This window comes from Doryrhamphus excisus, chromosome 22 (assembly GCF_030265055.1).
Source record: "Doryrhamphus excisus isolate RoL2022-K1 chromosome 22, RoL_Dexc_1.0, whole genome shotgun sequence".
In the NCBI taxonomy this organism is placed as follows: Eukaryota; Metazoa; Chordata; class Actinopteri; order Syngnathiformes; family Syngnathidae; genus Doryrhamphus; species Doryrhamphus excisus.
In genome coordinates, this window is record NC_080487.1 from 10,394,918 (window position 1) to 10,412,905 (window position 17,988).

Below are 17,988 nucleotides of genomic sequence, written 5' to 3' on the forward strand. Positions count from 1 at the left end.
TATAAGCTAGCGCAACAGAAAACCTAATCGAGGAACATCATAAAACGGCTAAAGAAGGTGATTTATTGTTACCATAGCAACCACATCGATGATATTACGCTTTTATATAATAATAATAATAATAATAATAATAATAAAACGCTTTTACGACTACCCGCTGGATGCCGCCTAGCTTGCGTCCCCAATCAGACGTCCGACATTCATCACAATTAGTTGCTGGCCATCAAGTTTAATGGCGACGTGATCCCCGTCGACGCCACCCCCCCACCAATTAAATGGTGATAATTCTCTTGTTTATACGTTGTGACAGCGCAAATACATTTTTTAATGTTATTTTAGCACGTAAACCATAATCTGTATAATGTTAGCACCAGTGCTAACACTGCATAAGGTGAAAACATTCTTCATTTGCAGACAGAATGAACAGTTTTTAGAGTGAAAACTGAACAATAAATATTATATCGTTATACATTATAACATCTTACAATTTTAGTTACATAGGCGGGCAAATTTAAAAGCTAGCGCAACAGAAAACCTAGTCGAGGAACATCATAAAACAACTAAAGAAGGTGATTTATAGTTACCATAGCAACCACATCGATGATATTACACTTTTATATAATAATAATAATAATAATAAACCGCTTTTACGACTTCCCGCTTAACGCTCAGCTAGCCTGGATGCCGCCTAGCTTGCGTCCCCAATCAGACGTCCGGCATTCATCACAATTAGTTGCTGGCCATCAAGTTTAATGGCGACGTGATCGCGATTAATGGCGATAGCGCAAAATAAATTTTTTACGTTATTTTAGCACGTAAACCATAATCTGCATAATGTTAGCACCGATGCTAACACTACATAAGGTGAAAACATTCTGTTAGCAGACAGAATGAACATTTTTTAGAGTGAAAACTGAACCCTTTAATAAAACAATAAATATTATATCGTTACACATTATAACATCTTACAATTTTAGTTAGGCGGGCAAATTAATAAGCTAGCGCAACAGAAAACCTAATCGAGGAACATCATAAAACGACTAAAGAAGGTGATTCATGGTTACCATAGCAACAACATCGATGATATTATGCTTTTATATAATAATAATAATAATAATAATAATAAACCGCTTTTACGACTTCCCGCTTAACGCTCAGCAGCTCGGCTAGCCTGGATGCCGCCTAGCTTGCGTCCCCAATCAGACGTCCGACATTCATCACAATTAGTTGCTGGCCATCAAGTTTAATGGCGACGTGATCCCCGTCGACGCCACACACACACACACACACACACCACCAATTAAATGGTGATATTTCTCTTGTTTATACGTTGTGACAGCGCAAATACATTTACAAGTGGCCTGTCAGGGCAAACCGTTGAAGACAATTAGTGGGCCGTTTTAGGTCTAAATTAGATGGATTCATGTTGTCAGCAAGCGGCAGGCACCAATTGACCAATCAATGTCTCTAGGGATCAAGGAGACATAGCGAGGAAGGACGCTTAAACCCTTAAAAGGTCACAACCTTCCTGTAAATGAATAGAGTGTTGATACAGTAGCACAAGTGTACCAAAGTTATACCCATACTTTTTTTTTCAAAACAAATATCCACTTTTTAATACATTAGCTTAAACCTTAGCTAGCTTTTGTACAATAATTTCTTTATTTACAACAAATTAACAACGTTTTTATCAGCCATACCTGTCTTTGCTTCCGGGGTACTTGAAAACGCCCCTTTGTGACGTCATACACCGGCGGACTTCCTTATTTGGGCGTGTCTTTCCCACCACAATTACTGACCACTTCAGATATTACGGATATTGTACAAACACTAGCAAAAATGCTAAAGATACTTACCTTTGAGAAACGTCTTGAAGTAAATATTTTCTTGAGAAACGTCGCGCTATCCAGTTCCTACTTCCGGATTGGATTAACACATATGACTGGATGTTAAAAAAAAAAAAGATAAATCGCTGTTAATGCACTTTGAAGGCAGTTTAGCTAGCAGGTTGCAATTTTCCCAGTTTTATAGAATGCATCATTAGACTCGGGCTGATACATTGGTGCTACATGATTGTGTAGTGAATTATTAAATGCTATACATTTCAATCTACATTAAAATTCCTATTTTTCCTGTTTTTTTTCACAAAGTAAGCAAACTAAAGAGTTAAGGTGGCTCAGGTGGGAGAGGAGGTCATCTTGTGTTTATGTTGGAATGCTAAACTACTGACTCACTTTGTTTGTGTGTCCACAATGATGTAGGTGTTTCTATCATAACACAACAATGCTGTTATGTGTATATGTGTGTGTGTGTGTGTGTAAACTGTGTGATGCATTTTCTTGTTTTCCAGAAAGTTGAGCAGCTGGAGGATGATAAACAGGCGGCAATGATGGATGAGAGGTGCAGTTAGATGCTTCAATCAATCTGTCATCTGCAGGAAGCGGCGCTGATGTCATGGCGGATACAGTGTGTGTGTGTGTGTGTGTGTGTTGTCCATAATTTTACCAATGTGGGCGGGAATTGTCACTTTATTTCATTCTGTGCATATGTTAAAAGGTGTAAATCAAAGCGGTGGGAAATGCATGGTGGTAAACGACCACAATGTATTCCACTGGGCATTTTCCAGTTATTTGTAATACTATATAAATATATGATGTAACACAATCGCTATTCCGACTGCTTCCAACAACAACAACTACTGCACAGGTGTGAAATCAAAGCGTGGGAAGGAGGGCAAAGTGGGAGCTTATCCAAGCTGCTCCATCATCTCACGCCCATCTGCTTCATCGCGGACCTGCCTATGATAAGATCCATGCATTAAAAAAATATATTCATTTCACCATATAAAACCCAACCAAAAGATATGAAGACGTTACATCATATAAATAATGCAGGGAATGTAATAAAACACTAACTGTATTCCTGTCTAACAGGCCTTCTGGGATATATGATATGATATGATATGATATGCACACTTTTGACATCTATCACCCCCTGGTGGCCATACACAGTACTTGGTAGAATAAGTAATAAGTACATTAATAGCAAACAATAAGCCACTGAAAATGTTATTAAAGCTTGAAAGTGAATTATGTTCATTTACCTGCATGCATGTCAACATCCATAAGTGAAGGAAAATACATTTTATGGGGATCACAATAAATGAAAAATATTACAAATATACAACATAAAGTGGACAGAAATATTTCAATATCAAACAAAGCAAAAATTTGTTCTCAATCAGAAAAATGTCACTCCACACTCTTTATTGCTCTCTGGTTCTACCATATCTTACTTATTGTGTGGAAATATGGGCTAATAACTATAAAAGCAATCTTCACTTGCTAAATGTACTTAAAAAAAAGGCCAGTAAGGATAATTCATAATGCCGCCTACAGAGAACATACTAACTCCTTATTTCTAAAATCACAAATACTTCAACTTGCTGATATCGTTCATGTTCAAACAGCTAAAATAATGCATAAGGCTAAAAAATAACCAATTAGCTGACAAAAAATAAAATATTTTTTTCCAAAAATTAAATTAAATTAAAAAAATAAAAATTAAATTAAATAAAAAAATGTTAAAAATTAAATAAAAAAAATTAAATTACAATTTTTCAAAACATTAAATTATATTAGGAAAGCAGGAAGTGAACAAATGTAATAGTTACTGATTGTAAAAGTACCAGATGGAGGGGTAGGATTTAATGAGCTTTGCTTCTTCCTACTCCTTTTGGACATGTGGAACTGTGAACTGATTATGTGATGCATTCAATTGTAATCTAATGCATGTTCAAATGAAATAAAACCATTGACATTAAAAAAAAATTAATACAAAAATTAAATAAAAAAAAACTTAAATTATATTAGAAAGGCAGGAAGTGGCAGGTGGATGGTCATATCACCTTGCACTTCGGTATGTGACAAAAAATAAAAAATTATAATTTTTTTAATTTAATTTAATTGTGTGCATTAATTAAATTAAATTAGGAAAGCAGGAAGTGAACAAATGTAACAGTTACTGATTGTAAAAGTACCAGATGGAGGGGTAGGATTTAATAAGCTTTGCTTCTTCCTACTCCTTTTGGACATGTGGAACTGTGAACTGATTATGTGATGCATTCAATTGTAATCTGATGCATCTTCAAATGAAATAAAATCATTATCATTACCATAAAGTGCTACAATAATAAACCACCATTCATACAGAGGCAGTTACCTTGCTAATAATAATAATAATAATAATAATAATAATAATAATAATAATAATAACAACACTAAAATGTCTGTTTTGATTTGGTTCCAATGTAAATCCAAACTCACATTTTTGTAAACAAACATTTTATTCATGTTTGCATGTGCCAAAATAACAATAAAAACTGCTATTCATCTATATAATACATTGCTTTCCTGGTTAAAGAGCGACTAGGGACATAGGAACATACATGTAACATGTTTAAAGAGCTTTAACATTTAATACTTTTCACACTTTCAACACTGTTAGCAAGGCTTAAAAATGTCTAATTTGGTCCATGATTACTGAAAAATCACTAATTATTCAGTACCAATACAAATATTTTAAAAGAAAGGTCTCTTTTTTTTGTTTAGAAGAGCTTTTCAAAAGGCCACAAGTGAGAAATATAAAAAACAAAATTATGATATAACAATTAAAACTCCCACTTTTAAACCACAGACATTTTTTTAATACATTCTGGCACAAAAACAATACATTGATAGTATATTACATATTATTACATAATACGATTATTACTATTTTACCACATAAGAAACAACATTGCACATAGTAATGGGAATAAATGAGGAATAATTCATATAAAATGGATATAAAAAACAAAATGAACAGTTTTTTTTAACAAAAAAAAAATGAGGTCACTATTCTTTTGCCTGTATAAAAAGTTTTATTAAAAAAGCCCCTTGCTCTTCTTCAGGTTCTTTTGCTTCCAGTTGGGCAAGGCATTGAACTCCACACGACTCATTTCCAGAAGTTTCTACAGTGAAAGAACACGACAACGTTGGCAATAATGCTATTACAACATTGGTTGTGTTGCTATGCTGAGCAACATTCTTCTTAATCAATGAGTTTAACTTGTTCCACCCGTTTTCTCATGCACTCCAAATTATGACTAAACTTAAAAAAAGTTGATCCGGCAGTTTGATTTAGCTCTATATGCGCTTTAAAATATTGCTACTCTTATGCATGTTACATTTGTCATACAATGAACCGTCAACGATATTCATTCTGAATGAGCAGTTTACTTCTTACAGCGGCTACAACATTGGTTCTGTTGTTGCAGTAGTGTGCAATGTATTTGTTAATAATAAATGACAATGTGGTCAAAGAGCGCTACGTTTTCCTTTCCACTTTTCATATCATTAAGAAATGTATTTATATATCATAATTCTTGTAAATGTATCTACCTCTGCATGCACTTTAAAATGTTGCTTTTGATTTGTTGCTCTGAAAACTCATGTCTACTAAATTTGCTGTACTGCCGTTCACAATGAACTATTCAATGTCGGCATAGCAGTTTACTCCTAACAGCGGCTACAACATTGGTTCTGTTTTTGCTGTAGGGTGCAATGTATTTGTTAATAATAAATGACAATGTGGTCAAAGAGCGCTACGTTTTCCTTTACACTTGTCATGTATTTCATATCATTAAGAAATGTATATTTATATATCATAAGTCTTGTAAATTTATCTACCTCTGCATGCACTTTAAAATGTTGCTTTTGAGTTGTTGTTCTGAAAACTCATGTCTACTAAATTTGCTGTACTGCCATTCACAATGAACTCGTCAATGCCGGCATAGCAGTTTACTACAACATTGGTTCTGTTGTTGCAGTAGTGTGCAATGTATTTGTTAGTAATAAATGACAGTGTGGTCAAAGAGCGCTACATTTTCCTTTCCACTTTTCATATCATTAAGAAATGTATTTATATATCATAATTCTTGTAAATGTATCTACCTCTACATGCACTTTAAAATGTTGCTTTTGAGTTGTTGTTCTGAAAACTCATGTCTACTAAACTTGCTGTATTGACGTTCACAATGAACTATTCAATGCCGGCATAGCAGTTTACTGCGTCCATCTGCTACAACATTGGTTCTGTTGTTGCAGTCGTGTGCAATTTATTTGTTAATAATAAATGACAATGTGGTCAAAGAGCGCTACGTTTTCCTTTACACTTTTCAGGTATTTCATATCATTAAGAAATGCATATTTATATATATCATAAGTCTTGTAAATGTATCTACCTCTGCATGCACTATAAAATGTTGCTTTTGAGTTGTTGTTCTGAAAACTCATGTCTACTAAATTTTCACTGTACTGCCATTCACAATGAACTATTCAATGCCGGCATAGCAGTTTACTACAACATTGGTTCTGTTGTTGCAGTAGTGTGCAATTTATTTGTTAGTAATAAATGACAATGTGGTCAAAGAGCGCTACATTTTCCTTTCCACTTTTCATATCATTAAGAAATGTATTTATATATCATAATTCTTGTAAATGTATCTACCTCTACATGCACTTTAAAATGTTGCTTTTGAGTTGTTCTGAAAACTCATGTCTACTAAACTTGCTGTATTGACGTTCACAATGAACTATTCAATGCCGGCATAGCAGTTTACTACAACATTGGTTCTGTTGCTGCTGTGTTGTAGAATATATCTGTTAAATAATAATGGATTTTCCCCGAGTGATTCTACCTTAAAGTCCTGGTCGGAGAGGTAATCCTCCAGGCGGAGAGGATCCACTCCGTCGGGAAGAGGCGAACTTGTGAGCTCCTCGATGGAGTACTGCAGCTTACTAAGCTTGGACAGCACCTCCTTCACTAAGGTCACCTTGTTCTTGGAGCTCTCAGTCTACATGTAAACAAACAATGTGGTTAACCATCACAACCACTATTGTTATCAAGCAATAGAAAGTAATTCTCACTTTTGAAGCAATACGGGGGTCCTTCTTCCAATATGGGAAGATGTTGGTGAAGGTGAGAGGTTCACAGCCTGCCATGACAAGATATGCCTGAGGGGGTCGCCGAGTAGTCTTTTCTGTAAGAAGATGGCGAACATAAGGACACAGAAAGAATGCATGTCTTTCTCTTTTTTGTGCATTCTAAAGATATACAAACAGCTAAAAAAGAGACAGGTAGACATGCATGTAATGGGATGGAACTATTACACCTATGAAGCTCTAAAATGGGGACCGATTATGCTAATGTTCTGGCCTTTTGTATAGAGTTGTGGACTCCTATAGAGCAGCTACACACAATAACCTGCACAGAAATATTTATTTAAATTGTGGCAATACAGGGCTCAAGTGGTTAGCGGGTTGGTCTCACAGCTAGGAGAACCAAGTTCAATTCCACCCTCGGCCATCTCTGTGTAGAGTTTGCATGTTCTCCACGTGCATGCGTGGGTTTTCTCCGGGTACTCCGGTTTCCTCCCACATTCCAAAAACATGCTAGGTTTTTAATTATTTTTGTAATTATTGTATCTGTAGGACTGCACGGCGGTCAAGTGGTTAGCGTGCTGACCTCACAGCTAGGAGACCCACGTTCAATTCCACACTCGACCATGTCTGTGTGTCTGTTCTCCCCGTGCATGCGTGGGTTTTTTCCGGGTACTCCGGTTTCCACATTCCAAAAACATGCTAGGTTAATTAGCGACTCCAAATTGTCATAGGTATGAATGTGAGTGTGAATGGTTGTTTGTCTATATGTGCCCTGTGATTGGCTGGCTGGCCACCAGCTGTCTTGGGGCAAGAGGCGGGGTACACCCTGGACTGGTGGCCAGCCAATCTCAGGGCACATATAGACAAACAACCATTCACACTCACTGAAATTATCATTCGCCTAAAATATTTAATCACAAATTAATCACATTTTGTACATAGTTAACTCATAATTAAAGACAGATAGAAAGATGTTTTTTTCGACAATCAGTAAGGATGTATGAATATGAGTGTGAATGGTTGTTTGTCTATATGTGCCCTGTGATTGGCTGGCCACCAGTCCAGGGTGTACCCCGCATCTTGCCTGAAGACAGCTGGGATAGGCTCCAGCACCCCCGCGACCCTCGTGACGATAAGCGGTAGAAAATGAATGAATAGCAATACCATTAGCAACACTGTAAATACTTCATAATACTTATAGTAATTTTGACCTTTGCAGTACAGCAACGCCGTCTCCATGGCGCACTTCCTCTCGTTGTCCCAGCGCATCTTTGCCGATCCCGTGCATTGCTCCTCTTCGGGTTGCCACCCCTGCCAGAGGTACACCTCCATGCGGTTGTCCAGTAGGAACAACGCTGGAGCGGAAGCAAGGGCATTAGCACAACATACCATAGCAGTCAACTGAAAGAAAACACTTGGTGTTAAAGGTACCGGGTTGCTGTGCGGAGTAGAGGTTCTCCTGGAGGAACGGCATGGCCATGACGCCCTCCATCACCCTGGCGGGGGACAGACGCTCCTCCCCTTCGAACGCACCGGAACTGGCACTCAGGCGGAACAGCCTGGGGGTGTAATTGTACTTCCCGGGATCTGAAAGCACCACAAATATTTCATTCATTCATTCATTCATTTTCTACCGCTTATCCTCACGAGGGTCGCAGAGAGGTGCTGGAGCCTATCCCAGCTGTCTTTGGACGAGAGGCGGGGTACACCCTGGACTGGTAGCCAGCCAATTCAGGGCACATATAGACAAACAACCATTCACACTCACTGAAATTATAATTCGCCTAAAATATTTTAATCACAAATTAATCACATTTTGTACATAGTTAACTCATAATTAAAGACAGATAGAGAGACGTTTTTTTTCGACAATCAGTAAATTGGCTGGCCACCAGTCCATGGTGTACCCCGCCTCACGCCCGAAGACAGCTGGGATAGGCTCCAGCACCCCTTGCAAATATTTAATTCATTCATTTAATTCAAGATTATGATTAATTTGCATACGAGATGAAGCACCTTGAAGCATGCAGTCGTAGGACTTCCTGTCCTGCACACTAAGAACCTTCAGGAATTCTGCAGGCTCAGCTCCTTCCTCGACTTCTTCAACCTTCACTCGGCTGTCGCTCTTCAGATCCAACTCAGACGGGCACCTTGAAGAAAAAAAAAAAAAAAAAAATTGTTAGAACCTTCACCACCACCTTGGATCTCCAAGTCCTACCTCCGGCAGAGCTGGTCCACTGCTCTTGTAGCAACCTGCCTGGCACCGGCGTGGGCTTTGCAACCTCTCCACACGTATACATGAGACTCCCGAGCGTGGAGCAGGACCAGGACGGCACGCGAGCGCAGGCTGGCGCTGCAGCAGTCCACTTCCACCAGCATGGCTTCCGCTTCTACTTCACCTCGCACGCAGAATAACCTCCAAACTGCTGGAGGAGCAGAAGAAACATAAACATAACAATAAAAGAATATTTCAATTATTTTATGTGGTGTTTTTATTTTTTATTTTTACCAGTGTTTCTGACAGAGTCGTCTCGACTGCCCTTATGGATGATCAAACCCCCCTGGAACAGTTGCAGGAAGCAGGGGGGCTCTTTCCCCTGGGTCACCAAAACCTGGAATACAGTAAATACAGTAATTATGTACATACCAGGCATCTGTTTCATAGATGTATATATACACTCACTAACTACAACATACCTGCAATATCCAACACAACAATAATTATAATCATAATCCTATAAGCCTCACAGCTTGGAGACCCGAGTTCGATTCCACCCTCAGTCATCTCTGTGTGGAGTTTGCATGTTCTCCCCGTGCATGCGTGGGTTTTCTCCGGGTACTCCGGTTTCCTCCCACATTCCAAAAACATGCTAGGTTAATTGGCGACTCCAAATTGTCCATAGGTATGAATGTGAGTGTGAATGGTTGTTTGTCTATATGTGCCCTGTGATTGGCTGGCTGGCGACCAGTCCAGGGTGTACCCCGCCTCTCGCCATAAGACAGCTGGGATAGGCTCCAGCACCCCCGCAACCCTTGTGAGGATAAGCAGTAGAAAATGAATGAATGAATGAATGAATACTAACATCAATAAGAATAATACAAGAAATGCTGGAGCCTATCCCAGCTGACGTTAAGTGAGAGGCGGGGTACACTCAGAACTGGTCGCCAGCCAATCATTCATTCATTTTCTACCGCTTATCCTCATGAGGTTCGCGGGGGTTGCTGGAGCCTATCCCAGCTGTCTTCGGGCCAGAGGCGGGGTACACCCTGGACTGGTGGCCAGCCAATCACAGGGCACATATAGACAAACAACCATTCACACTCACATTCATACATCCTTACTGATTGTAGAAAAAAAATATTTCTATCTGTGATTAATTATGAGTTAACTATGTATAAAATGTGATTAATTTGTGATTAAATATTTTAGGCGAATGATAATTTCAGTGAGTGTGAATGGTTGTTTGTCTATATGTGCCCTGTGATTGTACCCCGCCTCTCGCCCCAAGACAGCTGGGATAGGCTCCAGCACCCCCGCGAAATAATGAATGAACAAATAACATCAATAAGAATAATACAAGAAATGCTGGAGCCTATCCCAGCTGTCTTGGGGCGAGAGGCGGGGTACAATCACAACCTCATGAGGGTCGCGGGGGTGTTGGAGCCTATCCCAGTGTCTTTGGGCAAAATGCAGGGGTACACCCTGGACTGGTGGCCAGCCAGCCAATCACAGGGCACATATAGACAAACAACCATTCACACTCACATTCATACCTATGGACAATTTGGAGTCGCTAATTAACCTAGCATGTTTTTGGAATGTGGGAGGAAACCGGAGTACCCGGAGAAAACCCACGCATGCACGGGGAGAACACGCAAACTCCACACAGAGATGGCCGAGGGTGGAATTGAACGTGGGTCTCCTAGCTGTGAGGCCTGCACGCTAACCACTCCTCCGCCGTGCAGCCCACCTGTGAAGTAGAATTCCTTATTTATAAATCAAATATTTTTGTAGTTAAGAGTATAGAAAACCTCTTCTAAATGTTTTTGTACATTATTAGAGTCCTCTACACATGAAATAACATCCCTATAGTCACATTAATCACAAAAGGGCAAGCTGCAAGCTGGTGACAATTGACGAGGCACATATAGACAAACAACCATTCACACTCACATTCATACCTATGGACAATTTGGAGTCGCTAATTAACCTAGCATGTTTTTGGAATGTGGGAGGAAACTCCACACAGAGATGGCCGAGGGTGGAATTGAACCCTGGTCTCCAAGCTGTGGCATCTCATATTCATCTTTGATAATAAACACAGTGACATGTGGTCCCAGGATAAAACCAGTAGCTGTCCAATTCCCTTTATGGGTGTGTGTCACTCACTTGTGAGCCCCTAAAGTTGCCCAGCTCCACAGTTTTAAGAGCAGAGGTTCCCTTCTCGCTCACGCTGGACTGGAGGCCCTGCCAAAAGAAGCAAGCGGTCCTCTCCCTCCCTGGAGCTCCAGCAGTCAGTTCTCCTGGTTTCTGTCGCTTTCCCACTAAGAAGAAGAACCATCAGCCATCACCAACATCTAAACGTTCCTTTAGATCTGTTTCTACTTTTTCCTCCAAAGCTCACCAAGTGTGGTAATGGAGTACTTCCAGCGAATTATATAAGCATCTCCTTCATGGAGCTGTCCCAGACTCTCCTTCGGCACCTCCTCCTCCCCGTATTCCTTAATATGCCAGGCCTCCACAGCCACCGTGGCCAACTCCGCCTGCCTGTTGTCTTCAGTCCTCACCACGCCATGCCCCCGCTGGACGTCCACCCCTTCCAGAATGGTTCTAACCGGGTCCGGCTCGTTGTCCAGCAGTGCTCTGGCTTCGCATGGCTGCAGGTCCAGGTCGGGGGAGGAGCGGACATTGGAGTGGACCGGGCTCTGAAAGGTCACATGGTAGAAAACCACAAGCATGAACGTTCTGCAACTTTCATTAAAGGACTAAAGGAATCTTTAATTATTAAATTATCATTTATTTTAATTTTTTTGTGGAAAAAATATTATTCAAAGAGTATCATTTGAATACATTAAAGGTATCTTTAATTATTAAATTATAATTTATTTTATTTTTTTTGTGGAAAAAATATTATTCAAAGAGTATCATTTGAATACATTAAAGGAATCTTTAATTATTAAATTATAATTTATTTGATTTTATTTTCTTTTTGGTGGAAAAAATATTATTCGAAGAGTATCATTTGAATACATTAAAGGAATCTTTAATTATTAAATTATAATTTATTTTAATTTTTTGTCTTTTTTGTGGAAAAATATTATTCAAAGAGTATCATTTGAATACATTAAAGGAATCTTTAATTATTACATTATAATTTATTTTATTTATTTTTTTGTGGAAAAAAATATTATTCAAAGAGTATCATTTGAATACAATAAAGGAATCTTTCATTATTAAATTATATATTTTTTTATTTTATTTTCTTTTTGGTGGAAAAAATATTATTCAAAGAGTATCATTTGACTACATTAAAGGAATTTTTAATTATTACATTATAATTAATTTTATTATTTTTTTGTGGAAAAAATATTATTCAAAGAGTATCATTTGAATACATTAAAGGAATCTTTCATTATTAAATTATATATTTTTTTATTTTATTTTCTTTTTGGTGGAAAAAATATTATTCAAAGAGTATCATTTGACTACATTAAAGGAATTTTTAATTATTACATTATAATTAATTTTATTATTTTTTTGTGGAAAAAATATTATTCAAAGAGTATCATTTGAATACATTAAAGGAATCTTTAATTATTACATTATAATAAAAAAAATCTTTTTTTGTGGAAAAAATATTATTCAAAGAGTATCATTCGACTACATTAAAGGAATCTTTAATTATTACATTATAATTCATTTTTTTCTTTTTTTGGAAAAAATATTATTCAAAGAGTATCATTTGAATACATTAAAGGAATCTTTAATTATTACTTTATAAATAATTTTATTAATTTTTTTGTGGAAAAAATATTATTCAAAGAGTATCATTTGAACACATTAAAGGAATCTTCAATTATTAAATTATAATTTTATATAAATAAAAAAAACATTAAAATTAAAAATTAAAATTATTAAAATAAAAAATAAAAATAAAAAAACAATTAAAATTAAAAAATTGCACACATTTTTATTAATTTATTTTATTAATAATTGCAATTGTTAAAAAAAATATTACTACTGTTATTATTATTTGATTTTATTATTTCTTTTGATGATTTCTTCCCCATATACACACAAAATCACACATACAATAATATACTGTAACTAAAACGAACATGTACGCACACAAACAAAATGTAATATTTAAATAAATTCAGTATTACGTTTGTGGGACATTTATTACATTTACGGGATTATTACATTCAAAGCTGCAGATTTGTATTACGTTTGTGGTTTATTACGTTTTCGGGTGTAACAGTCGTCAGTGTACAGCTCGTTTGGTTGTCTTCATTTAATTTTACATTTAGATTATTTTTACAAGCAAAAACTTCACCTTGACTTCCTCCCTTACGGCTGCCTCCTCCTTCTTTCTCTCGGCCCAATCCAGGAACTTCTCCCTGAACAGGGACGTCTCGTTGTGTTCTGATAGACGACCAAACAGAGTCCAACTAGGGCGGCCCTCCCCCTGCCTGGACACCCATGGAAAAAATGATCAGTGTTGTGACACTATCATTATTACACCACTAGGGGGTGCAGTAGTACAATAAATACTCCTGAGTATCATTCACTGCTGAAAAGAAGGCTATACTTACTGTGGTATGTTGTTATCAGTACAGGAGGCATCTAAAGGGTTAACCCTACAATTGGTGTAGTCATAGCTGCCACTGTAGAGCTGCTTGCCCAATTTCACTGCCACCTTCCTGTCACCCAAAGACACGTCCTTGCCGTGCCACACATACACCTCACTGCCAAAGTCAAACACCAAAACCTGGGGAGACAAAGACAAAACAGTCACAAACTTAAGAAGAATAAAAAAATGTTGATATTTTCTTGATTAATCGTATCAATGGGCCTCACAGCTAGGAGACCTGAGTTCAATTCCACCCTCGGGTATCTCTGTGTGGAGTTTGCATGTTCTCCCCGTGCATGCGTGGGTTTTCTCCGGGTACTCCGGGTTCCTCCCACATTCCAAAAACATGCTAGGTTAATTAGCGACTCCAAATTGTCCATAGGTATGAATGTGAGTGTGAATGGTTGTTTGTCTATATGTGCCCTGTGATTGGCCGGCCACCAGTCCAGGATGTACGCCGCCTCTCGCCCGAAGACAGCTGGGATAGGCTCCAGCACCCCCGCGACCCTTGTGAGGGTAAGCGGTAGAAAATGAATGAATGAATGAGTTCTCCTCCTATTTTGTGTGGAAGTGGTAAATTTTTGGCTTCTTATTTTGTCTTTCCCAACCCTCGGCCATCTCTGTGTGGAGTTTGCATGTTCTCCCCGTGCATGCGTGGGTTTTCTCCGGGTACTCCGGTTTCCTCCCACATTCCAAAAACATGCTAGGTTAATTGGCGACTCCAAATTGTCCATAGGTATGAATGTGAGTGTGAATGGTTGTTTGTCTATATGTGCCCTGTGGTTGGCTGGCTGGCCACCAGTCCAGGATGTACGCCGCCTCTCGCCCGAAGACAGCTGGGATAGGCTCCAGCATTTCTTGTATTATTCTTATTGATGTTATTCATTGATTCATTCATTGTGGGTGCTGGAGCCTATCCCAGCTGTCTTGGGGCGAGAGGCGGGGTGCAATCACAGGGCACATATAGACAAACAACCATTCACACACACTGAAATTATCATTCGCCTAAAATATTTAATCACATTTTGTACATAGTTAACTCGTAAGTAATCAGTGACAGAAATACTTTTTTTCTACAATCAGTAAGGATGTATGAATGTGAGTGTGAATGGTTGTTTGTCTATATGTGCCCTGTGATTGGCTGGCCACCAGTCCAGGGTGTACCCCGCCTCTCACCAGACAGCTGGGATAGGCTCCAGCATTTCTTTTATTATTCTTATTCATTCATTTTCTACCGCTTTTCCTCACTAGGGTCGCGGGGTGCAATGACAGGGCACATATAGACAAACAACCATTCACACTCGCTGAAATTATCATTCGCCTAAAATACGTATTTTATCACAAATTAATCACATTTGGTACATAGTTAACTCATAATCACAGATATAAAGCATGTATGAATGTGAGTGTGAATGGTTGTTTGTCTATATGTGCCCTGTGACTGGCTGGCGACCAGTCCAGGGTGTACCCGGGCCTCTTGCCCGTAGATAGCTGGGATAGGCTCCAGCATACCCACAACCCTTGTGATGGTAAGCGGTAGAAAATGAATGAATGTCACGGTAGTACTCTATAAGAGAGTGAAGTTTACATTGTGTACCGCTTGTCCTCATTCAGGACACTGACACAGAACTGGAGCCTATCCCAGTTGACTCGTTTACCTCTTTAGAGTCCAGCAAGGAGACACTCGGGATAGAGGCCCAGGCGTCTTCATGAGGGACCAGTTTGTCTCCCTCGAGTCTGTAGATCCCGTTGGAGTCCAGCACCCCGCTCTCATACAGCTCATCCTCCTCTGGTTCTCCTGCTCCTGTAACACACACACACACACACACACACACACACACACACACAGATACACACAGACACAGATATACACACACACACAGACACACACACACACGCAGGGTGAGAATAACAACAAGTTTCATGAACCAGCTGCGTACACAAAGTACCTCTATACTGTCTTTTCCCTCCAAGCAGACTCCAGAACTCTTTGGCCCATCTGCTGTCTGTGTTGATGCCCTCCTCCAAAACCGTCACCTGAGAGGCTTTGCACCCCAGGTCTCTCTTAGCCTGGACAAAGGACGCCATCTCCGACGCCTGACATGGTAGAATTAAGAAGAGCCAAATCCCAAATCCTGTTAGCTGCCATCTTACCTTCGCCTTCTCAATGACGTTGGCAAACTCGCCACTCCACAGGAAGCAGTGCTTGGGCGTGATGAGGAGGAAGCAGTCGCCGCTGTTGAGGGATTTTGAGGTGGGCTCCAGCAGGCGCACCTGAACGTGCCTCCGACCTGAAGACGAAACAAAAAACATAATAATAATACCTCAATTCTACAACACACAAGATGTCTGCCGTCTCTGACCTTTGATGCGTATGAGCATTAGCTTGTTGAAGGGCAGCGCGCTGTTGTTGGTCACAACATCGGTTGACTTGACGCTACGCAGGCTGACCTTGCGGAAGTTCTCCTTGCTGGCCAGGCCTGCCAGGGCTACGTCGGCCAGGTTGGAGTGTTTCGCCACTAGGAGGAACAGGATATACATACAGACATACCATGAATGCTCTAATGTCTAACAGAACCAATGTTGTAATAGCTGCAAGGAGCTAACTCCTCAGACAGAAACAATACTGTCGATATTAATTGATCACTCACATTTAAAACTCATGATGCATTATATATTGATAATATAAAACAATATTTTTTGTGTTTTAACATTACTAGTACAACATGGCAGCAACAGAACCAGTATTGTAATCCCGGTAAGACCAATACAGCTCAGCCAGCGTTAATACTGCTGATGACATCATTGTAAACAACAGCATTGCAAGCATTCATTTCATCTACACTGCTAGTAGGAACTTTTTTCAAGCGCATGCAGAGATAGATAAAACCACTCAGGATCACATCAGGGGTGGGCAAACTTTTTGACTTGCGGGGAGCGCATTGATTAAAAAAAAATTGAAGCCATACTATATATTTTACACGGAATTATTGTATCTGTAGGGCTGCACGGCGGTTGAGTGGTTAGCACGCAGACCTCACAGCTAGGAGACCAGGGTTCAATTCTATGTCTATATGTGCCCTGTGATTGGCTGGCGACCAGTCCAGGGTGTACCCCGCCTCTCGCCCGAAGACAGCTGGGATAGGCTCCAGCACCCCCGAAAATGAATGAATGAATGAATCAGTCAATAAGAATGATACAAGAAATGCTGGAGCCTATCCCAGTTGACGTTAGGCGAGAGGCGGGGTACAATCAGAGGGCACATATAGACAAACAACCATTCACACTCACATTCATACATCCTAACTGATTGTAGAAAAAAAGGTATTTCTATCTGTGATTAATTATGAGTTAACTATGTACAAAATGTGATTAATTTGTGATTAAATATTATAGGCGAATGATAATTTCAGTGAGTGTGAATGGTTGTTTGTCTATATGTGCCCTGTGATTGTACCCCGCCTCTCGCCCGAAGACAGCTAGGATAGGCTCCAGCACCCCCGCGAATGAATGAATGACATCAATAAGAATAATAAAAGAAATGCTGGAGCCTATCCCAGCTGTCTTCAGGCGAGAGGCGGGGTACACCCTGGACTGGTCGCCAGCCAATCAGGGCACATATAGACAACCATTCACACTCACATCCATACATCCTTACTGACTGTAGAAAAAAAGTCTGTGATTAATTATGAGTTAACTATGGACAAAATGTGATTAATTTGTGATTAAATATTTTAGGCGAATTATAATTTCAGTGAGTGTGAATGGTTGTTTGTCTATATGTGCCCAGTGATTGTACACCACCTCTCGCCCCAAGACAGCTGGGATAGGCTCCAGCACCCCCGTGACCCTTGTGAGGATAAGCTGGATAACATCAATAAGAATAATACAAGAAATGTCAAAAGAAAGCCAATCATTCATTGATGCCCTGTGATTGGCTGGCCACCAGTCCAGGGTGTACCCTGCCCTTTGCCCAAAGACAGCTGGGATAGGCTCTAGCACCCCCCCCCCCCGACCCTCGTGAGGATAAGCGATAGAAAATGAATGAACATTGTATCTGTAAAAGTGTCATGCAATCTGCTAGATGTGCTTGTGTCCCATTTTTCACGAGCACGAGCACTCGGCGGGCTGGATATGGCCCCCGGGCCGTG

The 17,988-nt window shown here is 39.4% G+C and overlaps 1 protein-coding gene across 3 annotated transcripts in view; it reads right to left on the reverse strand.

Annotated features, from left to right (window-relative positions):
- Positions 1-4,357: 4,357 nt before the first annotated feature.
- svild (supervillin d) overlaps positions 4,358-17,988 on the reverse strand; it is a 75,186-nt gene continuing 61,555 nt past the window's right edge. For 2 of the 3 annotated variants that reach the window (XM_058061511.1, XM_058061514.1), the window contains 16 exons: positions 16,201-16,356; positions 15,992-16,128; positions 15,787-15,934; positions 15,496-15,641; positions 13,800-13,975; positions 13,541-13,676; positions 11,609-11,909; positions 11,374-11,528; positions 9,493-9,595; positions 9,202-9,409; positions 9,000-9,133; positions 8,415-8,570; positions 8,195-8,338; positions 6,969-7,081; positions 6,740-6,895; positions 4,358-5,011 (listed from right to left, as the gene is read on the reverse strand). In XM_058061511.1, the coding sequence (XP_057917494.1) occupies positions 4,925-5,011; positions 6,740-6,895; positions 6,969-7,081; positions 8,195-8,338; positions 8,415-8,570; positions 9,000-9,133; positions 9,202-9,409; positions 9,493-9,595; positions 11,374-11,528; positions 11,609-11,909; positions 13,541-13,676; positions 13,800-13,975; positions 15,496-15,641; positions 15,787-15,934; positions 15,992-16,128; positions 16,201-16,356 (2,456 nt within the window). In that variant the 3' untranslated portion in view covers positions 4,358-4,924. The remainder of the gene's footprint in view (positions 5,012-6,739; positions 6,896-6,968; positions 7,082-8,194; positions 8,339-8,414; positions 8,571-8,999; positions 9,134-9,201; positions 9,410-9,492; positions 9,596-11,373; positions 11,529-11,608; positions 11,910-13,540; positions 13,677-13,799; positions 13,976-15,495; positions 15,642-15,786; positions 15,935-15,991; positions 16,129-16,200; positions 16,357-17,988) is intronic. The other variant, XM_058061513.1, reaches the window with a different exon arrangement.